This window comes from Lepisosteus oculatus, chromosome 13 (assembly GCF_040954835.1).
Source record: "Lepisosteus oculatus isolate fLepOcu1 chromosome 13, fLepOcu1.hap2, whole genome shotgun sequence".
NCBI lineage: Eukaryota > Metazoa > Chordata > Actinopteri > Semionotiformes > Lepisosteidae > Lepisosteus > Lepisosteus oculatus.
In genome coordinates, this window is record NC_090708.1 from 10,848,271 (window position 1) to 10,874,465 (window position 26,195).

The following is a 26,195-nucleotide window of genomic DNA, read 5'->3' on the forward strand; positions in this document are numbered from 1 at the left end:
GAAAATACTGTGTTCCAAACTGTTAATAGATTCTGGTTTGAAGTAAAAGTTGGAATATTTTTGCTGTTATAAAAGTTAAATAATATAAAAAATAAGAGATCTGGGTAATGTTATTATATAATGTTATGATATTATCATAATATTAAATCATTGAGATTGGGAAGTTGTGAGGGGGAAAGGTTATTTACATATTTTTATTTATAGTTATACCATGTGCTTCATCTTACTTTATTCCCTTTTACAAACAAACCTGTGGTATGAATATTCTCTCATACAGTTAAAATACTGTATATGTTTATCATCTTATCAGGCTGAAAGGTCTGTTGAAGACACAGTCTTTGCAGCAGTGACGTCCAGTCTCCTAACATTTTCTTTCTAGTTTTGGAAACTACATTTAGAAATGATATTTATTTCAGACATTTTGACTTTGACATAATTTCATGATCACTTTATGATTCTATCGGCTGTCGTCATGTTTGTCAGTTTCCCATGCTTCCCGATCACGTTAGCAGCTGTAGTCGTGACTGTGCAAAATCAATCCCTCTGGTGGCTCTTCTTAGATCATTACATGGGGATTATCCATCTTGTTTAATCAAGGGAGCTTTACTTAGTTGATGGCATTTCTGGAATCTAGTGCTGGTGGATAGAGATGTCCCAGAAAATCCTTGCAATGTTCACTCAGAACATTCAGTGCAGTTACTGTAGTTGTAATACCATCATTATCATTTTGTTATTATTATACAGTATAATTAGCATGTGCATTTACCCAGAGTAGTCACCATTCTTACTATACACAAACATATATTTCTGATTATGTATGTGTCACACTTGTATTCAAATAAAAAAAACATGGACCTTTAATCTTATAAACCCAGGACTTATTAAATTATTATATTCCTCCAGGTTTTATAGGGAGCACTAAATGGTCAATGATTAGAGGTGTGGAAAGCTTGTTAATTCATTTTAATTAAGTAACTGATTGATCTGCTGAAGTACTTCAGAATTTAACTGGGTTGAATAGCAGAATTCAGTAGGACTCTCCAGGATTGCCGATCCCTGGCGTATAGCATCGTACAAAAACATGTTAATCAGTTACAGTTGCATAATTAGCGATTAGGAATGAAAATATACATGAATTTTCTATATAATATATACACTTTATTTTTTGTAGGAGCAGTCATTGTACACAAAGTTGAAGTGTAGGAAGTCCAGGGAATTCAACAATGCATTCAAATGTATTGACATGTTATACATACAGTAGAAGTAGGGAAAATATAGATAATGAAACCTGACCCCTTACAGTGGTTCACATAAGGCTTCAGTATTTTATCAAATCTTACCAGATCTGATTGATCTGTGTGGATGCTGTTCTTGTGGATTCAAAAGTGTTTTAACCTGTGTAAAGATTAAATGTACACTGACATTAGAGACGTTAATATTTTACTAATTCTGGTAGTGTTGTTTCCCAGATTTCTGCAGAAGCAGTTGAGATGTGTTCTGAAACAGTGAGATTTTGTCAAAGTGGCAGAAAGGATTGAGACATGGATTAGGCTTGGGAGCATTTCTGAGTTTTTTAGTTGTTACCAAAATTAATTACATAGCACCCATGCTGCTAGAAGAAGCTGCACTAACTACTGTGGAACGTGTGGAATGTGAAATCTCTTTGTTTTCTAATTACAGTGCATTGGGAGAAGCCCTGGTGGAGATGATGTGATTTACACAGGATTTAGTTTCTTCTAAAGTGGATCCCTGTCTTTAGTTAATCACCCCAAAAGGCAAAGCTAGCCGATCTGCTGTCATTTAATCCTTTCATGGATGTAAGATATCCGATTTACTGTGGCTGAGGTTCTGTCCTTGTTTCCATCCATGCATTAATGACCTATTAACCTGACTAAGCAGTCAATTTAGCCCTGAATCCCACTGGCATTCTATGAAAGACATTCGGTTGATGGCAAAACCTGAGAGGGTTTCCTGAGAAGAAAGGACCGTCTGTCCTAAGCTGATGGAATGATGTCTACTTACAGTTGACTAACACTTTTTGGTATTGTGCTTTACAGACTGTTTTGCTTAAGACAGCTGTGTTAAAATCTGGTCCCAGAGGGCCGCAGAATTTTCTTGTTTTTATGCCAGCTGAGCTTTTGGATACTTCAGTGAATCAGTGATTGTCTTAATTGCTGCAACCTAACTTTCTTCCCGGGCTTTGTGTAGCTAACTTTAAAGACAGGCAATAATATTGTGCAACTGAGGCACTCGAGAACTGAAGTTGTGGCGTAATACCCTGAAATAATGAAAAATTGATCCAGTTAGGTAAATAATTTGAATTGGTGAGCCATGTGTACCAGTAAAACAATACACCATGTGTCTTTTCAGTGTGTTGAAATGCATAGAACACTAAAATAGCATGCAGAAAAACGCAACTGGAAACCAAACCAAACTGGACCAATAGAAATAGAAGGGAGATTAAGCATTGAAAATTTTATTGAAAATTTATTGAGATTTTATTGAAAATAAACGTGATGTTTGAGCTGGGATGATAGAGCAGGTATTGTAACCTTGCCACAACTGGAGTTAGTTTGCACCTACTGAGAATGACCTGGTGCCCTTTCAGGCTTCCCACTAATCTCCTCTGCCCTTTTTTCTTCTTCTTGTAGCTGAAGTGACTGTTCTATAAATTCAGGAACTGCTGTAGGCCTTATATACAGTACAAGATACTGGAAACAAATCATTTGCTCTTATGCTTAAATAATGATTTAGAAAATCACTCAGTCCTCAGACACGATGATAATCATCCTTAAGTCAACAAAGCAGATCTTGGACCATTTTACTTCTCTAGCTCCAGAGTTTTAACTTCAACACCCACCCCCCCCCCCTCCACCCCCAATCTCTCCTCTTCCCTCACAATGCTCTTTTCTGTTTTATCTAGCTGCATTTCTCTCCTGTCAGCTGTTTTACTAGTGCATGCTCTCCCAGTTGGAACAAATTAGCTCAATTTAAGCGGCTCTTTATTGGTGATGGGCGCATGCCAGTTGCTGGGGGCGCTTGGTGAGGTTTGGCCGCCAGTGCCTGCTGAGAACAGCTGTTTGCGCTGGGTTGGTAAAGGGGAGGGGGCTGGGAACGAGGTGGAGGTGGAGGTGGTGATGGTGGGAGGGGGGTGTGGGAGCAAGGAAAGAGGGCAGAAAGGGATCAGAGAAAAAAAAAGATGCTGTAGGGAGACATTAAGTGTCTCAGAAATGAGCTGGACCATAAACAGGTGCTTAAGCCAGAAGGTATTTTGTTTTTGACAGGTGGCAACCAGAATAATAGTGTTTTGCTTGGCATCTGGATGCTGCCTTGATGTCTTTTTGAGATTTGGCATTCAGTGTGTGTGTGTTATATATGCATATACAGTATATATTTTTAAATACTGCAAGTATTTGTACATAAAATATAAGGAACACCTTTTTTTATTTGTAATCTCTTGTTAGTGAAATTAATGGACCTGTCTGCAGCCTTTTCACAGTGTGCTTAGGTCCAATTTATTTCACTAAAGACAGATTACTTTCAAACAGAAATATTTTCTCAGAAATCTGCTCAGTAAACTGTATGTGTGATCACTGTATTATCATATAACCTTGTTTATGTTTGATTTCCAATAGTGTAATACTGACCTTTCTTTACCTTTACATTTTTAATCCAATGCACTGAGAACATGCAACATGTCCACTTATGCTTATACTTTATGCATGGTGTCCTAGATAACGTGAAAAATCTCATTGCCATTGGTGGGCTACTTTGTGACAGCAAAAATAATAATGAAGCAAATGTTTGTTGCAAGACAAAGCACATTGTGCAGAAAACCCACTTATGAAGCCACATTAAAGCAAACATGTGTCAAAGATGTAATCTAGAGCTGCTGTTCATACCAGATATACTGAATTTGCATCTTTAGAGTAGTTGTCCTGGGCTGCATTTGAAACCATTGAAAAGTAACTTAACAGAAGTCAGTTCAATTAAAGATAAAATATAAATTTTCACAATAACACATGTCTGTCAAACAGATTTAAAACTTTCCGTCACTTATAATGGTACTGTAGCTGCAGATTATTTTTATAACAACTGAATAGAAAACTGTGCTGTTAAATTGACTGCATGTGTGTTTCTGGTGCTTTACCATCTTGCTTGTCCTACAGGTTATCACAGGTGTTCACACACATCCAAAATTCACTGAGGCATTGTCCTGAATGAAAATGGCACAAATTCCCCTCATATCCGCTCCGATAATGAGGGACTATTGTTTGTCTGAATATATCACTGCATTTTGATCTAATCTGGAATGATTGGGTCATGCAGAATGTAACATTTATTGTAGTTGACTGCTACAATTTTTTGAAAAGTAGTTGTTCATTGAAGTAATATATCCATTAATGGATGGAAATTAGCAAAATTGGTGTGGCTGTATGAAGTGAGTTAATTAAGTCAGTTTAACATAGCACTTGTAAAAATCCCATGATACTCTAATACTCTATATTGTTATATTGTTAGATGGTCTATCTATGTAATTTTGTAACATAGAACATATAGTAAAATATACTTAGTCTATCAAATGTAATTTTATTCAGCATTGTACATGCCCATCATGTGAGATGGGAACATACAAAATTAAATTCTTCTTATTATAAAATGGGTTATTGTTGGTGAAGTTTCTGAATCCAAAAACTGAACAAAAGGCTTTGATCTCATCTGGTACTTGACAGATTTAAATAGGCTTGAATCCAGTTTCAGTGATGCATATCAGCATAGACAACTTTGAGGAATTTATAAACAGAAATTGGTCAGTAAACAACAGCTCAGAAGTCAGAACCTTGTCAAAGCATTAAATGAAAGTCAGATTTTAACTTACGCTTTCTGTGCTCTCAACTCCTCTCATCATATAATTTACCTCTATGTATTTTCTTCTTTGCCTCAAAGTATTTACATTCCAGAAACGGGGGTTACCAAAATTTCTGCCACCTTTTCAGTCATGAGGATGAATACACTACGCTGCCTTGAGCCTCAAGTGTGAATGGGCGGCTGGGAAAAAAAAAAATTGGATGTAATTTTGAATCGGGTCTTTCTCTGCTGTTTCAGATCACAACCAAGATATCGGTGTGTCCTCTGGGCACAACATGCAAACATGGCACGGTTTGTTTGCAACACAGATTACACTGTGGTCCCCCTCTGAGGAGCTACCCGGAAGGCTGGACTTTGTGTCTATGAGCTCCTGAAGCCAGAGAACTTGATAAATAGCTGCCTGCATGCTTCAGTAGTTCACCTTGGCAGCCCGGCACACAGCAGTGCTACAACAGGAGTGAACGCTTCCCCAACAAATTACGCTGTGCCCTTTACTTAGGAAAGAGCTCACGGAGGAGAAGTGAACTCATGGGATTTAGAATATGGATTTTTAGACTGTTACCCACAGTCATCTTGTTGCTATTTTTATTTGTATATCTTTATTCTTTCACATTGACTCAGTAAACCACACTCCTCAGATGTATTCATTTAGAAACAGGAATTTCTGCTGTGATGGCAATTCATGTTGTGTGGCTCAACAAGAAGACCTTTTGGGATTTGTTTCATTGAAAGCATCCTGTCAGGTTTCAAGAGGACAGTGTTATTGTTTTATCATTAATAGGAGAAATGGTTGCCGTGACAGAAGAGGTAATGCGTCTCTCTTCTGCTGAAGATTAATGCTTACATAGTCTTTCCTTACACATCACTTTTTCTTCAGCCAGAGCTGCGCCTCCAGTTTGAGGTTTTCCTTAGCAATGGTCAGCTGGATTTTTTTTCTCCCATCTGCTTTTGGGCAGTAAAGCCATTTACAGCTAAGTGAAAAAGACAGCTTGCTCATGCTTGCATCAGCGGAATAATTTAAAACTATTGCCATTTTGTGACTGCCACAGAATCCTTCTGCGTTTAGTTAATTCAATCTGTCCCACTTGTCAAAGTGAACAAATATAATTACTGAAATCAAATCTGTCCCTTCCCCCACTGCCTGTGCCCACTTTCTCCTCTTGTATCTCTCTATCTCTCTATGAGTGTCTATCACTGGCCTAACCGCAAATTAACAGTACCTCCAGCAAGCTATGCTGCCATTAATGTCATTACATTTCCACATCTGTCAGTGAAAATGATGGGCTCAGTAACATGCACAGCTGAGAGGAAAGGGAGGCTGTCTCAGGATACAAATGCGTGAGCTCTCCCTTTGCAGACTCCACTTTTAACACAGAATGTACAGTAGGAGCTGGGGAGCACAGAGAATATTCCATTGAGTTATTTTCTGTTTATCTGTTCATACCAGAGTATCAGTTAAGATCTTATGAATACACATTCTGTATATATGCATTTGTTTAAACGTAAACACTAATACTCTGGGCAGCTGCCTAAACTAATTTCAAAGGAATTATAGCAGCTTTGTAACAGTGTAGCATTTAAGACATTTAATGTTGAGGGCTGTTGTAATATCACTGTTGTATGGGAGAGATTGACAATGTCTCATTAGGGTTTCACAGTGCTGTATCTTCAAAGCAACGCATCTGAAGAGAGACATGGCATTACAGGCAGTGTAATGCAGTCCAGTGAGTTTGAGAGAAAGCAGTAGTCAGAGCTGAATAACAAGTATGAACAAGCTAGTATCCTGATAATACCTCTTTTCAGATGCAGCAGGGGGCATTCAGGGAGTAAGCTTCTGTTTTGTGTTGCATTGGTTTGGAATGCCATACTTGTAGAATGGTTAGGACATGCATTACCATTGCTTTGTGAATTAACTTCTCAAGCCTTTGTGACTATTAGCCATCATCCAAATGCTTGAGTCCTGGAACTGTGGAATTTGGATCCTCTGTTACAGCCACTGTGAATGACTCGAGAGAGTCTCTGGAGACATTTCCAGTAATATTTACATTTTTAAATTATGCACAATAGGCTCATTTCACACATTAGAGTTAATTAATCCGGATGGAATAATGGCCCACTCTTTTAGTGTTTTTGCCATGAATAACTATCTTTTATTTCTCCAAAGATGTGTTCTCAAAAATTGACATTTTGAAAATTGACATTGTAATTGATTTTTTTTGCAAGCACTAAAGAATACATTTTTACTGAAATTAATATTCTGCACTAACCTCAGTTTGTCTGGTGAATTGAAATATGTAAACTAACTGGATATACTTTTCATTTTGTGTAGCCAGTTGCCCTGGACAGGTATGTAGCTAAACCAATTGCTCCTGAAAACCCATGAGCAGGATCCAGATATTTCTGCCACCGTCTTCAAACTGAGCTCTTAGGAGGACTAATACAAAGGGAACATTATCTCAGAATTGATTATATTATTTCTGGGAGGTTAGGGGAGTGAAACCTTCCTCACAAGACTCGCTTCAATAATTTATTTTGTACAGAGTACTTGGATGTTACTCAGTGTTCTATATTCAGCGGTTTCATGCAATTCTGCTAACTTGCATGCTGTGATAATATGACTGCACGCCCTCATCTGGCTGCAATGCAGATGATGAGGCCTTTAGTACAGTATGTAACACCATTGTCTTCTGAAACCAGTCACGTCTTATGGCAAAGCCAAAGTAAACATGGCAAAGGCAAACATTTGAAATGCAAGTGAAGTATAACAAGGAGAAGATAAATCAAGATATCAAATCATTACTTTTTCCTCTCTCACTGTTGCAGAAAGTCATTAGACATTCAGGCACCAGGCTTTTATGAGAAGAGGTAAAAAGCTCGAAAGAAATAAGCACCTTGTTAGCTCCATTCACATGTTTATTCAAGTAGTTCAGATATCAGTAATTGTTTGTCTTGGTACCATTTCTAAGTGTCTACTGAAAACCACAGTGGTCCCAACTGTTGGAATGTGAAATTTCTGCACACTTCGTTGCATACAGTACACAACATTTTGTAGATATTTAAATTTTACATGCTGAAATGCTCTGTTTGCGCTCAAATCATATTATAATTGTGATTTTGTGTAGATGTACTGTATCACTATAGGGCTTGCCATGGCAAGGGGATGTTTTCAGTTCCATTACTTTCACAGATGATCTCAGGGTGTGAAAGTGAGAAAGAGAAAGAGGACATCTGAGAGCCACAGTGTCAACACTTGGTGAGAGAAAGTTTGTACTGTCACCACACAACAGGGAAAGTAGTAATTGAGACTCTGTTCAAAGTATATGGCCACGTGAATTCTGTGCAGAGGAATTAGATTTAATCTGCCTAAAAACAATACCACTATGTTTTCAATTGTTTCCTTGCACATACAGTATCTCGCACTAGAGGGTGGCCAGTACAGTTGGCATTTGTTAAACCTGGGTCAAACAGTAGCTTGGATGTTTTTTTTGTAAATCCAGATTAATCTCTTTATACAACACAGTGTATTATATAACATGGTATGTGTGTGTGTGCTGTATCTTCTGTATGTGTGGAATATCATGTAGTGATTCTGTTAAAAGAATATTAGAAGCAAACCATTGTACAACATTCATGAATCAAAGTGATGCTCTCATCCATCACTTTATCCGTTGACATTATGAGTCCACAGATGTGAGTCCTCCAGCTGCCAGTTTTGATGCTTTTGGTCATGATTGGTCAGTTTTATCTTGCGAACCAAAGGCCAAACTGGATCATACCATACGGAACCTGTTTCTAATTGGACAGAACTGGACAACACATAATGATGTGCCAAATGGCCTCTTCTCATTTGGAACCTTTCTTATGTTCTAACACCTCATTACATTTTGAATGAAATCCCCAAATGTTTGTCAAAGGACCAATTTACATGTTCATTCTGTTTGTAAATGGGTTTCCCTCATTCAGCACCACAGAAACCACACAGTTGTGTTAAACCTTAGACGCTGCCTGCCTGATAACTGTATGTCCTCTTGTTTGTTTAAATCATGATTGCGCTAAATTGTTTTTTTTTTTCTCTTTAATGCATTCTAGAGATGGATTTGACTTTGCCGTTTAATTACAGCTTTAATGTACTTTTAGTTCCCTGCTCTAGGTTTCCGGTGTTGAATTGCCCATGCTCTACTTTGGGATAATATTAAAGGGAAAAAAATCACCGGACCCCACTTTTGTCATTATCAAGGATGCACAAGGACACAGGATTTATGCTTCAGCAAACGCAAGCTGGGCTACAGTTCTTTATTGGCAGATTTTACAGTTTTTACAGCTGCATGCAGTGCAATAGTTATTTATAAGGATAGACTAGTGTCCAGTGTAGTAGATTAACCTCTGAAGACTGTACTTCATAAGGCTAAACATTTTTTAGTCATGGTAATAAAAGAGTTTTAACATGAAACATTTTTTTAAATATCTGTTTCCCTGAAATATACTTAGCCTTTATTATCTTCTCTATACAGTAAAACCTTTATCCTGGTAGCATACAGTACACATGATCCCATCTGTAGTTCACTGTTACTCAGTCATAAAGACTGGGTGAAGGTGATTTCACATACAGTACCATGCCTCAGTCTCTGCAACGTGTTGTCTCTGATAGGGAAGAGCAAAGTGCCTGAGGTGTAATTCTCTGTGGCGCAATAGTATAGCCCATGTTGTGATGTGGTTCATGGAGCAAGAAGGAAAAGAGCGATATGTGTAGACTTGATCAGGTGATTTCAACCCAAGTAAAGCCTAGATAATGTGGACCATTCATGAAATTCAAGTTGCATACGTAATTTTCTTTGGATCAAGTAACACCATGTACCTACTGTATTTTCTGATATATACTGTAGATTTAACCTTTATAAGTCTTTTTACTTTGACTCAAAATTAACGTGCTCTGCAGGCACTAATACCTCTGAACAAGACAAAGCACTGAAAAACACATGGGTTTGTAAAGGTCATTGCCTCCTCCAATGCACACATACTGTTTAATAATAGTCACTCACTAAGCTATTCTTCCATTACAAAGAAACTTCCTCGCATTGCACTTATAACTACCAGTACACACACTGCCTGATTGTTAATCTAAACAAAAATACATTATTAAGCCTTTTAAGTATCCTGTGCTGTATTTTAATAACCTAAATCAATTAGGCATCTAAAATACAGACTTTTTTCAATGAACCTGGGACAAATTCTAAAAGCTGCCTTGCAGATTTCTTGCAAAAACCTAGGCACTTTGTACTTACAAATAGTAGCAGAAAAAAAGAATATATTACAGAGTTGAGTGATTCACCATCATTGTAGTAGTACAAATTAAATGTTCAAGGAAATGCGTCATGAATTGAAAGTTTATTTTTGTTTTTAAGATAGCTATGGTGTTCCGTAGTACTTTTAGAGAAGGATATTAAGGAGCTGTCTGTGTTTCTGTGGGTCTTATGTTTATTCCTGTCCTAGTCCCTACACTGTTCCTGCGTATGTACAGATGGTGTCTAGCATGTGATATTGAGCTCGGAATTCAGTTTCCATCAAGCTATTTAACCGTATAAAAATCCTTCTGACGTGCACCACTTTTTAACTAATCCACTCTTTGACCAGACTTGAGAAGTTAACATTTTTCTACTCCTGCCTTTGCCCACTTTAACAACTGCAGGGCCATAGCCAATTACTGTAGGAAACTCTAGGCTTTCAGAATTGTAGTATCAGTACTGAAACCAATGAGTGTGTCATCAAGGTCCTTCTCAATCTGTCAGGCTTTTCCAATGAAGTCTGTCACATCTGAATGAATTTCACACTTAAAAAATGACAAGGTAATCGTTAGTGTTGTGTGGTTGATCCAGAGTCATAGGCAGAGCATGATGTACTGTGTTGATTGACACTGAACACAGTCAGGCTTTATCATGAGAATCTTTCCTCTTGCTGGAAATACAACTCTGAGTGTGAAACTGAAGTCTTGAGATATCATATTTAGTGTAACTGACACTTTTTTTATAGTAAAAACAAGTGGTCATCCTGTAAAGTGCTGAAAGATCACAATAAACTTAGATGTTACATAGCACATGAAAGAGTTTGCTGCTATACAGAATGTAAATACTGCTTGTCTTACATATATCTTTGGAGACTATTTGAGTAAAAAAAAAATCTATTCAAGTTTTTAAATTAAAAGTTTTAAAATTATACATGTTGTATAGAGAAGTAGGGTCAGGGCTCTTTTGTCATAATAGCTGAGTCAAATGCAATAAATACACCCCAAAGCTGAAATATAAAAACCTATGGATGCTTGGAAATGGGAGGAGACCATGTGCCTGTCAAACTTGCTTAGCTTTTAGTAGCTGCAGTAAGTGGTTCAAAGATCTCAGCCAGCTGTTCTTCAAAGAAGACATGGTATCAGCCTTAGCAACATATCTGAACAATCTAACCAGCTGCCCACAATCCTAAGCATTAAAAAGATTTCTTTTAAGTTTCCTTTTCTTAGTTTTTAAAGCACTTCGTTGTAGTTTCTTTTGCGTCTTCTTTTTCATATTGTACAGTTGATTTTGAATAAGTCCATAGGGTTAAATATAAGGATTTTTAATTCTTGTATGAGGTTCCGTTGTAGTCTTCTCTGTGTGCATTGTGATATGTTTTGTATCCATTACTGCTAAGTTAGTTAAGCAAGTACTGTGCTTTCTACATCCATAGTATCAATCTCATAGAATACTTTTTTATATACCTGTAGGTGATCTTCTCATTTCGTTTTAATTACATTTTCTTTGTCCTAACACATCATAGAAGTAAAAATTATTCCCTTGCTTGTGACAGACAGTCATTGGGATGTCGTGAAAGCAACTTTAATTTCAAGATAAAAAACTAAAAATAATGGAAGTAGTTCAGGTGGGTAGCTGCGTCAGCATGCGTAGGCTGCAAAGGAACAAGTAATAGGTTTATTCCATGCTGAAAAAAAGCAGAAAGAGAACACAACGTTTCGGCCGTGGAGCCTTCTTCAGGTGTGAAGAAGGCTCCACCTGAAGGCTTCAGGTGTGAGCCTTCCTCACACCTGAAGAGGGCTCCACAGCTGAAACGTTGTGTTCTCTTTCTTCTTTTTTTCAGCATGGAATAAACCTTTTACTTGTTCCTAAAAATAATGGAATGCACTGAAAGCATGATAATGCCTACAGAAAGTGATTAAAAAGGCTTAAAAAAGTTAAAGATCAGCGACTTGTAGTGGGTTCATGTGGAATGACACCAAGAATTGTTATTTATACAAATTAACACTTTGTATTAGAATGATACTCATTTTCAGTGGAATAGTCCTCAAAATTAGAAATTAGTTACTATTCAAATGTTCAAATTATAACCTTTATTTCACCAAATTTATATTATAAAAGCAAATGTTCCCTGAGGCTTGATTGCTGTCGTAGCCACATGAATTGTTGATGAGTTTGGTCCCAATGCCATTATCTGCTACATATATATGTTAGTGCTGTACATTGTGACGTGAGGGTGCTTTTAAAAGAATGCAACACATCAATGTTTTAAAGATTACAGGCAGAGATAAACTGGAGCAGATATGGCCGTACGGTTTAAGAGTAGGTTATATTAATCATATACAGTAATACTAACATGTTGCATAATTGAAACCGCTGGGGTTAACTTTACTAGTCGGAAGAAATATCAGGATTACCTAACCACCCTGTAAATGAAAGAATTTTGGCTTTCTCAAGGTGTCCATCTAGACAAAGATAATGTATCTAAAAGCAAACAAGGTCTTATACAAGGAAAGGATTATGAGACTTCAAGTCTGTGATGAGAAGGTCAGATGTTTTTCATACACTAAAGAGGTCAGAGTACTGTGCTCCTTTTTTCTTCTTCCAAGAAAATGAAGCATACAGTAAAAGACCAACAGATTGCAGGGTCATGCTTCATGACTAGCTTCTGCGTCATTTGTTTTTTCTTCGTTGTGCTCGTATTGGCTTAAAGCATCCTTTGTGTGAGCAAGCGTGAGCATGTTCTGTGAGCATTTGAATCCATAGATTAGCAAAGCAGCATCCACAAAATCTCATGGATGTAGAAATCTGTTTTAATTATTTACTAGAATTGCCTACATTGGTTTTGCATAATGTATACATTTACAGTTTCATGTAATTGCATTATATTCATTTGATATACTTATATAATAATTATAATAATTTACATTTTTTATAAATTCATCATTTATAAAATATGTTCCTCCTTGCTCCTTACAGGAAAATATGGCTATTCTTCCTCCAGGGTTTCCTTTAAAGCTTTGAAATGATATAATTTTATTTTATGCTAGTGCAGTTCCATTTTTCCATGATGAATCAGAGTTTCTAAACATGTTTGACTTGATGTTACTTAACTCATTGCAGTATAAGCAATTATGTAGATACTGTACGTATTGTAACCCTTCTCCATCACCAACATGCACAACTGCTAACACGTTTGTTAGAGAGAGCAATGGATGAACCAGGGTAGAAATACTGGCCCAAAATACACTGAACAATGGGTTTAAAACTAACTGGCCCCAGACTTTGCGTGGTCAAAGCTGAGTCATGCTGCAGGGCATTGTGGGAATGATGACGGGTGACTGTCATATGACAGTCGTCTAAGTCATACGCACTGTGTTATTAATGGTCAGTTCCTGGGGCAACATGGATGGTTTTCTCTTGTCTGCACAGAAGGAAAATCACAACCAAATGTAAATATTGCCTCCATTACTAGACCTTGTAGACAAAAATAAAAATTATGGGTCATGTATTACTGATTTGTACAATTTACTTTGCCTGTAACTTTTAATGTTTGAAAAATGATGTGCTAAGTGTTAATAGTCCAGTTTAATAAACAATGTTGACGTCATGTTGCAAAAGCATACTGACTAGATCAGTCAAACCATTGTTTGTAGAAAAAAGTTTTTTGGCATGCAGAATGTTAAAAGTCATTGTGGGGCTCAGGTATTAATTTATAGAAAAGAATGGTAACTAATACATCTCTTGCAGTTACAGGTCGTTATTATTATTATATGCATTGCTTGTTAACTGTTACAGATTCATCATCCTTATTAATGTGTTATCAGAAATGTTCGTTTTTGCCTTTTTGCTCATTGTCTTCCTTTTCATCTCCCTGCAGGATACTTCCTGGATTTGCTGAACCAGTCAGAGCGCTCTCTGCAGGACTCTTTTCCAGCAGTGTACGGGGAGCTGTACACGCAGAACGCCCGCCTCTTCAAGGACCTGTATGCCGAGCTGCGGCGCTACTACCGCGGCTCCAACATCAACCTGGAGGAGGTGCTCAACGAGTTCTGGGTGCGGCTCCTGGAGAGGCTCTTCAAGGCCCAGAACCCCCAGTACGTCTTCGGTGACGAGTACCTGGAGTGCGCCGTGAAGCAGACGGAGACGCTGCGGCCGTTCGGCGACGTGCCCCGCGAGCTGAAGCTGAAGGCCACGCGCGCCTTCATCGCTGCCCGCTCCTTCGTCCAGGGCCTGGGGGTCAGCAGTGAGGTGGTGCGCAAGGTCTCCCAGGTACTGGATCTGGCTCTTTCAGTGACAAGCTCATCTCCACTGTTTCCTTTTGTGTCCCTCTGTCCCGTCTAAATTCAGCATTGCCATGGGTCAGACATGCACTCGGCACAGCCAACTACACACGTTATCATCCTTTATTGTCATTATAATTATGGGTCATGTTCTATTGGAATATGGTCTTATATATCTTCTTATAATGAAGGCTGCACAAGGCGCTGTAACAACATTCACTGACATTTATAACTGTTGCTTCAGAAGATGTAACAGGGACAATAGTCTTCCTAACAATACATAAAAGTTGTTTCTGCAGAGGTCATAGCGTGTGTTAGAGTTAAGGTTCTACTTAAGACTGACGTTAAGGTAATTATACTTACCTGTTGTAAATGGTTATTTAATCATTAATAGTACTATTTAAGTGTAGTTATGAGGCTTCTATAAAAAACAGATTCAATGAAATTTTGCTAAATTAGATGCATTCAAATGCTGGTATAAATGACAATCTAAATCACTTGAGGTTTCTGACAGATGTGAAAAAAAGAGACATGAAACACTGTACCAGGAGCTGTTGTTATCTGAAACGGCAGTCTTTTTCGGATTTACCTGGCACCAACATCTGTCGGATAATTTTTTTTCCTCATTTTGTCATGCGGAGATAGCATGATGATGGAAACATTTAAATTCTCACTAATGCTGAAAATGAATGTTTTATACAGTATGCTTTCAATTAGAAGTTTCTTAAATCTTGCTTGAGAACTTTTTAGTACAGTGCTGTCATCATGTTACTCCCACTTCTGCATTTCAGATGCAGGCTTTGGTGACACAACATCTGTCTCTCTGCAGAATATAGAAACTAAAGCAAAATAAGAACACTTAAACATTGAAAAGTACAAGAAAAACCAGGTTTGGTTTGTCCATAAGTTCCTGAGCACCTATTTTACTGCACTAATTACCATTTCCATTCACATGAGAGTACCATATTAAAAATCCTGCTTCAGTAATGTAAGTTTAAGTGGGTGACACTAGGAGGCTTTTTTGGCAGGAGGTCCAAGTATGAGAATCACAGCCTTAAAGTAAATAGAATAGGCCATCTGTAATATGACTTACTCCCCTAAAATGAATTCTAATGAATTATTTGTGAAGACATTTTATCTTGTCCTTTATTAATATAATGTAATAATGAGACAAGTTATTATTATATTCATTCTGTATAATGATTTTCATCCCTGAGGTTCTCAAATTGCTTTGAATACAGTATATGAAGGGTCCTGCTTCATCCACAGCTGAAATGCAGCACACTCCTGGGTGACTTGTGGCAGACATTATGCACCAGCTGCCCCACTGCACAGCAGATCAGGTGGAGAACTGAGAAATTGCTTCATCAGTTGAATTCAAGGATGAATTGGCTCTGTATCTACAGGACAAGAGAGAGTCCAACATGAAATATTAATAGTCCCTTATCATCTACATCAGATGTTTAAAAAAAACCAGGAAAGGCGATCTGAATAAAGAATATCACTCTGAAGCCTAATGACTTTGATGTACCTTACTTCATTAGCCTTGTGGAGCACTGTTAGAATATTTTTAAATTGCGTTAACAGATTCCAACTTCTAGAGCACTTGAACATGTTCATTAAGTGCTGTCTTTACTGCCTCAATTGGGCTACCTGTCCTCCCTTTAAAATTCTGAGCTTTATTTGGTATTTCTCATAAATTGGATATAATACCACCCCCCATAAAACATTATGTTTGAGCTGTGTTTTTTATAAGCCTGGCATCGCATACCTTGGTACCTTAAACTAATTTAGCTAATTATGGATGTTACTAATGTTACCTGAGACACATTAACCGTAAATGGGGCTCAACAGAGATATAATTAACATTATATCATTATTTTTAGAGATATATATACTTCAGCTGTTTTTATCTGTATTTTTTAATGAATAAAAAAAATCATTTTAGCAATGCAAGAACAAAAATAAGAAAGAACACAGGCATACAAGCACTATTAAGCAGTAAGCAGTAAAAGATGGAATCGATGCACTCTAAAATGAACAGTTGCAAACATAAACCACAGCTATAGGGCAAAGCAATCAACAGATGCAACTGCAGTTAATGTCATTGTGCTGTGAAGAACGTTCTGGCCCTTCCTGCTGTGAACTCAAGGAAATTTGCCCAGAGGCAGCTCAGACCTTGGAATGAATCAATTATAAAAAACATACTATAGATCTTAATTGAAATGCTGATGGGGAGAAAGGAAAGCGAATTCTAAAGGTAGACTTACTTGGCATTTTAGGAGATGGTGTTCATTGCATTTATGCACATTACAGAAGTGCTATCGGTGACACTAGGATTATTCCCAGTGTGAGCAGCAGATGCTTTTAGTGTGAGTGTTTCTAATGTGTATTTTTATCGGGCTCAGTGAAGTTAAAGGATACCTTAAATCGGTAAAAACAAACATTTGTCCATTATTTGTCACATTGGTAAAAAGAACAGAAACATTAACAGCAGGAAATGCTGTCCATAATGAGAGTTGTAATAATGTCTTGTATCTTGTTAGATTAAAACAATATACAGGTTTGATGATAATGTTTGCTGGCCTCTTTGATCAGCCTACTTTTTAAATTGAATTGGATTTTGTTACTTATCCAAAAGAATACATTTCCATGGACAGACACAAACACACCAGAGGACACTAAGGTTATCAATGTGTGGTATACAAACATCTTGTTTGTAGGTGTTCCATTCTAATACAAATGGAGCCTAAAATGTGAAATTGTAAACTTAATAAATCTAATGAAAATGTTTAGATTTATAAAAATAAAAAGGGTCACATTCTAATGGCAGATGACAGGGCGTTCCATTAAAAAAACTTTATACCAGGCTGTCTTTTTTATTGTTTGCATCCTGTTGTTCATTTCCTGGCTTCCCCTAACTGCACGATCTGGACAACATACAGTAATAAAAACCACTTAATAGTACTTTTCTGTGCAAAATATTTTATGTACTGTACGAAATGGGAGAGCAGACGCACCAACATTAATGTAGACTCCTAAGCATGCATTACAAGCACTGTAGCTGTTATCAATGGTTAAGCTCTCAATATAAGACTTCAGAAAGTAAGTATGGAAAGCACCATTTGTTTTACTGTACTTGACAGTATTGTGACTTACTGTATATGGGCAACAACATATACATATAATGTTGCCTTTATTAGGCAAAGCAGGAAAAGGGGGTCATTTTTTAGCTAAAATGCAGGTGCCTCAAGGTCAGTCACTGATACCGTATTTTCTTGGCATCTATGGATGCTGAGTTCTTCAGTTCTGCAGTCACGTTCTATGCTGCTGGCTAGAAGTGTTTTCTGAAGTATGTGCTCTGTATAGCGGTTAGCATCTTCTCCATTAGCTGCAGGGTTCCCTTCGTGTACTTTATTTGCCTTCGTAGTCAATTTATGTTCTGTATTTTGCTGGCTCTAGCTGCCTTTCTGGTTAATATTAAAATACTATAGTGTACTAGGAGCTGTGTGGAGATGGATCTTCAAGGTGCTCTTAGGAGTACAGTAAATTTGATTTCCACCAGTGGCCCAACAGTCCTTGCATTTAATTGTAGCAAAAAAAACATTCAAGTGATTCGATTAGCTTTTTTATCCTCAGAAGTAATGCTCTATATAATCAAGATAGAAAGTCTGTTGTTTTTTTTGTATAAACGTTTGGAATTGTGATCATTTAAGCTAAAATCAATATGATTTCCTCCGGTGGGAGAAAATAAGCGATTTAGGAGGAAAGGGTACTCTAAAGGGAAGGCACAGATCCACACGTCTAAACAAAAGCCACATTTTATAGACCCAGTGCCACGAAAACGTATAGCCAAACTCATTGGCCAAGAATGTGCAATTGAACATGAAAATCTTGAAAGCACAGCCCTCCCAGTGCTTCCCTCAGATGAACTCCTGGTGTGTGGACTGACAGATGACGAGGCGCAGTTGGTGTTATTTAAGAAAATAAAATTGTCCACATAGTGTACCTGCAGGAGCTGGGTGGAGTAATGAGCACGGTCCAGGAGGCTCTGCTCTCTTTCTTCAGCCTTAACAGCCTGCTTGCTGTCTGATTGACTCGGCAGGGGGAGAATAACATTGAGGATGTAAATTGCAATTTGGTTTAACAGCCTGATGTACAGCTCCCATGTGCACCGTCTGGCATTTAACTCAGTCTGGGTCTCCCCCTCGGTCTTAATAAGCTTCCTTCATCGCGCATGTTGTGAAGCATAATAGGAAGCTTATTGCTTTGCCTCCTTCTTTTATTTCTGTTGTTGTAAAGATTTATGAGCCAGGGCTGGTATGCTACCCCGGGCCGTGTGGATGGTCTGAATTCTCCACACTCTATCCCTTTATCTGTAATTGATTGTATTTTTATGTCACTCTAATTCTTAATTATATCCTGCTAATTGCGAAATGACTAAGTGTCCTCACCACATACAGTTGTAATCAGTTGTTACGGGGAGTGGTGTTTTGAACCAGAAATAAGACGAAACGCTCTTTGCCAGCCATTAGTAAGCTTTGCTCTTCCCTGTTTTAAAGATTGTTTATTGGTTTTTAAATATGGTTTGTGGCTTAAGCTCTCTGATTAATGGTTTGTGAAGGAATATACATTTGGAATAAACTTTTTTTATTTCTTTTATATGAATTCAAATGGAAAGCATTTTAAATTAAATCAGAACCATAGTAAAGTATGAACTCCTTTTTTGGCACTTATAAATCTCTGAATTATTCAGTCATTCTTCAGACCATTCATCCAGACATAATACTGTGTAATCCTGTAAAAACAATGCCCTACTACTTTCACAAACCAGGCTAATTATTTTTTGTAAAACAAAGAAAATGGGTTTGATGGTGATCTCTGATGTGTTGTTCAGCTGAGAATTACATGGTGTTCCTATAAAGCTGGGAGAGAAAGCTCTCACTGTGGCTGCTGGCTCCATGCCTGACTGTACTCATTGCCATTGTTTGCTACCGTTCAAGAACGCTACATTCCCAAGCATTGAATGAAAAAAAGTAGGGCACACACAAAATATTTCAGCTTTAGAGGCTGGAAGTCTGAAGAAAGTGAACAAAGCAGGGCAAAAAAAAGGCAATATTTTTCACTAATTGCAGAAAGCGTGAAAGAAAGTGGGTGTTTGTTTCTTCCCAAGCCTTTGGGGTGACCTTCTTCTATCCCCTCCCCCCACCCACAAAAACCACAATTCCAAAACAAAAGGGCAGCAAAGAATGAAAACCTATGTTCACACCAAAAGGGACCGACTGAAAGACAAAACCTTCTTTCTCTGTCTTTTTGCCCTGTAAAAGAAACTCGGAAGGAAAAATAGACATTGGTGTCATTTCAGTGCCGAGGCACATTCTCCACAGTCCTTTAATTAACAGAAAAACAGGCAGCATGGAGCTGCAAGCAAGCAGGCAATTTGTGTTAATCTGAGCCAGCAGCAGATATTACTTGATGATGTTCCACCTGGTTGCACATTGGGTCATTATACCCACTGCAATTTATAGAACAATCTCAGACTTTGCACCTTGATCTGCTATTTATTTATTAATGTTTAATAAACATAAGACCGCAATCTCACATGTGCAGCAGGTGCGCCAGAGTCATGTGATTGTCTTTCTCTGCAGGAATATTTCCTCAGTGGAAAGGGTAACTTCTATCCTTCCTGTATATCTGAGAGTTTAAAGCACCCCTTCACGAGCAGTGTTGATATGTCTAATGCAATGCATTTCACACCCCTTTATTTGGAGGCCAGGTTAATCTCTTTTCTGACCTCTGTCAGATTTTCACCGTTACCCACTGTTTTATTTGTTTAAGCTAAGAATATTATAGGCCCATACTTGTGATCAGTATAAACACTGCACTTGATTATACACACACACAAAAAAAAACTCATGGCTACAATCATTCTGTACTGTAGCTAGCAGTTGTGGAGGTACCAGGAGGACAGGACTATTTTTCCCGATTACTTTTGTACAGGGAAAGTAATATTCTATTAAAGAACAATATGAAGAACTTGAATATAGCATTCATTTCTTGAACCATTACAACATGCTATATTATAAAATGCACAGATGATATTTAAAAGAATACAATTGGTGGTAAAAGCCATGTAAGCAGTAATGCTAAATTAATTATTGAAATAACATTATAGGGTTTCCTATAATAGCTATATAGCAGATGGGAATGCATTGTGTGTTGTGCCATATAACAAGAATGTCAGACTTAATCTGCTACAGTCAGAATATTTCAAGTTTAGCTGGATTTGTGGGAAAAAATGTTGCTTTAATGCAGAACACTAAGTGTGTTGCTTTTTAAGAGCTTAATTTATAGTGAATAAAATTCATGCGAGTTTCTGAATACTTGCCTTGTCCTCAAGCTCATTAATTTTCTAAGCTTTTCACGTTTCACACCATATCTGACTGTCCTAGACGTTGCGGCTCCTGTCTGTAGGTCAGGTGGCTGCGAGCCCAGCCATGTCTGTTTGTCTGGTAGGATGATGTTTGCCCGTCTCAGTGGACTGATCGCTTGGCTGGATGCACAGGGAGCTCTGCTTGCCGACAGTTCTGTGCAAAGGAGCTGTGGCAGTGGATTTATGGGTTTTACAGGGAAAAATGGTGATAAGTGTTTTATTCCCCTTTGTAAAAAGCTTGCCTCCAGGCTCTGGGCTGTGCGCTGGAGTTTAATGAGTCACAGATGCCTTGCCACTTTGATGTGGCTTAATTTGTCCATTTAGAATCTCTCTATTAAAACAAAAATCTCTGGTCGGAGGAATAATAGAGCTGAGAGAAATGAAAGGCACACCATGCCGGTTTGGGAGAAATCCTGGGATAATGTTTATAGCTTCATAATATTTAACTCTTGTTTTACAGCTTTATTGGAACACCATAGTGACTGATTGCAGTTATTACATACTGTATTCTGTGTTCTATTCTCAACTTACCAGCATACACCAATAACATACCAGTGACATTGCAGCAATTAGCAGTAGATGTTAATGTTAAAATATCAATTTGATTTTGGAGATTAAGAATATACATACAAATTATTTGATTATATCTGACATGATGTCAGTATTTGATTGCATTAACCCATTTCTATGGTTAAAGCACAGGGTAATAGTTCTTTTATTGCACTGAATTCAACATAATAAGAATTCTTGTATATAGTGGACCCTAGGCATTAGTCATTTGTGAATTATGTTTGAATGCATTAATTATTTCATCAGTAAATGCTAGAAAAACTACAACTTATCACCGGTGTATATACTGTATACTACAGTAAACACAATCTCATGAACATCAGGGAGAAAAAAATAGCTCCTGTTTTATATGCCTTCAGCACATTTTCCTCTGACTCTTTACAGGGTTTCACACTGACATGTCGCTGTTAAGGGATTTGAGAATAGTATTGAGATGCATCTCTGGAAATCCAAACTTTTGTATGCAGATCTTTCCCAATGGAAATATTTCAAAACTGCTGCTGTGTATCATGAGATGCAGTGTTGAATTTGCTGGGAACAAGAAATAGAAAAGGGGAGGCATTCCACTTGGATCCTAGAAAACATCCAATGGCATGGAGTTGCCTCTTTACACTGCCTGTTCGACAATGTGGTAAATAACGGAGAAGCTTTATAATTGCTCCACAGGCAGGAGTACAAAGTTGAAATCTGTGTGCAAGACACTTGAAAGCAGTAGCACTTATGGGTGTCAATGCTCAGCAAGATATCCAGCAATTTGTTATCATTAGCTTTGTGCCCACATGTAACACTTGTCTGTAATGCTGGAGAAGCTCCAAAGTGCTGTTATATCACAATCCATTTTCTGTGTTCTTGAATATTGAGAAACACTTGGGATCGACCGCATTGTAAAATTAACTGATTCGCAGAAAGGTACATGTGATGGCTGAAAAAGAGAAGAGAAGAACAAGATACTGTCAATAAAGGTGTGAAAGTAGATAATGCTTTCTATTATCTTATTATATTATTATATAATATTAAGTAATAATAACGGTGAGTCTGTATGTGCTAAACAGAAAAACGTGTCTGTATGTGTGATGGGAATTTGCTTTACAATGTCATTTTAAACAGTTTGATAAGATACAGCTCTGCAATGTACAGGTTGTTCTCAGGACTCTGTCCAAGGTCCTGAATGTCTGATTTCAGTCATACTCTTTGTGATGATTGAGAGTGTCATTCCCATTTGTAAGGCCTACAATTTAAAATGTAGACAATGAAGAATATTGATGTTGTAATTTGAATTATTTAAGCCAGCAGAATGGGATACTCTGTGAGAATACTGTTCTTCGACCACTGTGTTGGGAAATGAAATGCAAAAAATAACTTACCTGGTGTAAACTTACTTAAGCACAAAACATTTAATCCAAAATATTTTAAACTCCTGGTAGAGTGTTTCTGAGAATTGTCATAATTATAATTAAAACTATAATAAGATTTTTTAAGAATGGACTTATTCCTTAACCTTACACATCCTAGAGTTGGCCTACACATGCCTGGTAGAGAGTTTGCTCTCTTGAAACATCTCCACTAGGTTTGGGAATCTTGGTGTCAGGGGTAGAGCCAAGTTCTCAAGCATTATAACCTATACTGTAGGCAGCAAAGTTATTGGTCAGAAAAAGAACCAGCTGAACCGCATGTATACTCTGAGTCTTTACAGGAAAAAAAATTCTAATAGTAAATTATGCCTCACACCCCTTACAATCCCTATTTCATAAAGTACCATCTGCTCAACATTTTAGAGTACCAAAGACTACAAAATATCACATTTTTAATAAATCATTCGTTCCGAGTGCCATTAATCTTTCAAAATCTGATGAATGAACCACTTCAGAGTACTTAATTGACAGTATATATACATTATATGTATGTCACACTGAATCTTATGTTTTGTGTACTGTATTCCATTGTTATTTATATTGCATTGATTGTACACATCTTGTAAAATCCACTGGTGTTTTATGTACTCTGCATTACACAATTTTTATTGTTGTCTCAGTGAGGCAAAAGACGTTTTCTACTATACTGTATGTCGGCAATAAAATAGATTTTACTCTTATGAGGAACAAGCAGCTTTTTCATAATGGATGAAAGGAAAAATGAGTTTTAAGAGATGCTCTTGAACATTAAATTAAACAGGCTGATGGTGTTAGGGATGGAGGTGGAGGATGGCAATTTAATTTCTTAGACATCTTTAGCAATGAGCAAAGCTTGGTGACATTATAAACCATTAGTACCCTGCAGATACCAGTTAACAAGATCAACAGAATACATTCCATAAGTCATATGGGCCACAAAGGACGAAATCGAGCCAGGAGCTGACTGTAACATAAATTCCTCTGGGTAGGGGCGACCTGCACACACAGAGCTTACTGGGAATGTGACATGCCTCTTGTTTCCACAATAAGGTGATGGGCAAAGGCCACTGGTACAAAAAACACACAATAATAAAACAAGACACAAAACTATAATCGCAATCATAACAATTTGCTGTGAATTGAAGTCGTGTTGTATTCTGCAGGTCCCACTCAGCCCTGAGTGCACCCGTGCCCTCATGAAGCTGATGTACTGTCCGCACTGCAGAGGAATGCCTTCCGTGAAGCCGTGCATCAACTACTGCAGGAATGTCATGAAGGGCTGCCTTGCCAACCAAGCAGACCTGGACACTGAGTGGAGGAACCTCATTGGTGAGTGGAGCTCAGTTATCTGCACAGACATACTGTAAAAGTAGATATGACCCTTCTGAATATTTTGCTTATTAAAGTGTCTGTACATTTGTTTTCTCCTGCTTCCTAGGTTGTCTTTATTGTTTATATTGTATAGAGAACAATTAAGCTACAATAGCAATAAAAACAGTAAGAATTTCTACTCCCACTCTTCCTTTCTTGTTGTTTTCTGATTTTCCTTTCAGAAAATGGACACCAAGAAAAGTGCCCTCAATGCCCAGATATTAACTTATTATGTTGTAAGTGTCACCCCCCTCTCCCCACACCAAGGCTGTAACCCCTCTCTCCGCCCTCTCCAGAGTCCATGCTCCAGGTGGCTGACCGTTTCAATGGACCGTCCAGCGTGGAGGTTGTCATCGGTTCCATCCACACCAGGATCTCAGAGGCCATGGTCAACATGCTGGATAACAGTGCACACTTCACCAGCAAGGTCGGTATGCAGCAATGCCCATTCCTAGATCTAGCAGTTCTGCTCTCATCACTGCAGTGACTCATAAGACAAGGTTCCAATGCAAAGTGTCTGCAAATCACACCACTTCCCTGTGAGGGTGCAGAACCCACTCTCAGTTCAAAGGAGCTGTGACTGAAAAACACTGGCACATGCCAGTATTCACCAAGTCTGAGGAAGTGTTAGGTGTGGGCTATGAAATGATTCACTCTAAATGTTTGTTTCAATTTCAATCATTTCAATCATTCTCTGTGCTTTAAGGTTTTAGGATAACATTAAATAATGCAGGAGACTCCAAGAATTAACCTTCTTACATATTTCTAACAAATCTAACATTCTTACAAATGAAATTTGATGTGCCAATTATGAAATTCAAGTTCAAATTCAATCAAAGGAGTATCACAAAAACTTACAGTAAGTTATGTTCCAACCTTCTTTTAATTTTTTTTAATGTATGTACTGTACTTGTTTTTCTAAAGCCTTTAAAGCTGTGAAATACAATTTAAAGAAAGACAAGGCAACCTGGAAAATATAGCATAGATCACTCTCTTGAGGCTATTATCCCTTGAACATACAGTACCTAGACACTGAGTTGTGCGTTTTTTAAAGACATAGAAAAACAAATGAAATGACAGTGTCCCTTCTACATACTGTAGTGACAGCAGAGCTTATAGCATGTTTGCCAACAGCATACATTACACAAAAGACCGACAACAATGCCCTCTTTATTAAGTGTGTAACAATGAAAACCTGGCCAAATTCATTAGGGACGATTTTGCCAGGAGGTAAATCTTTTATATTATAATAGGTGGACGTGTGAGGTAGGTGTAACTGACAAAGGTCTATTGTTACTAAATGTGGGAGGTAGTTATACAGAAGGAAAAGTTGTACAGCTGCCAGGTTTGTTCTTACCTCCAGCCAGCAAACATGTGCTTGGATACAGACATGATGGTTTTTAGTGACTTGCACTCATCGGCAGGCACTGGGACAACTGTTTGGTTGTAGAATGGATTTTTTCCAAGGGTTTCATTTTGGGTAGTGTTGTAACTAATCATCTCTGTGGTTCAGTGAAAAACATCAAGCACGTTATTGAAGGGCTTTGTTGTTTTGCAAATGTGCGAGATGAAGGAAAAAGACCAAAAAAGGAGGGGAAATGCCCAGATTAATGAGCAAATACTATAATTATGACAGTGCAAATGCTGTTCAAGGAAATCAATTAAGGACTGAATCATAGTATTTTCTCATTATTTTTAGTATTGTACAAAGACAGGTTGGCAGACACAGGAGGTGGAAGAATGCTAGTCTTACTGACTAAACTCAAGTTCAAGTTCACATTTATTTGTCATTCCAGCCATAAAGAAGTATCCAGTGGAATGTAATATTGTTCCTCCTGGTCCACGGTGCAAGACAGGACAGACAGGACACCGATATAGACATTGTAGACTGGATACACATAGTGCAAAGTGCATGTAGTGCAAATTACAAGGCAAATACATAATACAATATACACACCACACTGGGGGGATTTAAACACTGTTTCTGGAATTGGAGTGG

General features: G+C 37.8%; 1 protein-coding gene across 2 annotated transcripts in view; it reads left to right on the forward strand.

Annotated features, from left to right (window-relative positions):
• Window positions 1-26,195, forward strand: part of gpc1a (glypican 1a) — an 87,822-nt gene that overhangs the window by 50,896 nt on the left and 10,731 nt on the right. For both annotated transcript variants that reach the window (XM_006637749.3, XM_015361140.2), the window contains exons 3-5: window positions 14,029-14,420; window positions 23,989-24,154; window positions 24,493-24,623. In XM_006637749.3, coding sequence (XP_006637812.1) covers window positions 14,029-14,420; window positions 23,989-24,154; window positions 24,493-24,623 — 689 coding nt within the window. The remainder of the gene's footprint in view (window positions 1-14,028; window positions 14,421-23,988; window positions 24,155-24,492; window positions 24,624-26,195) is intronic.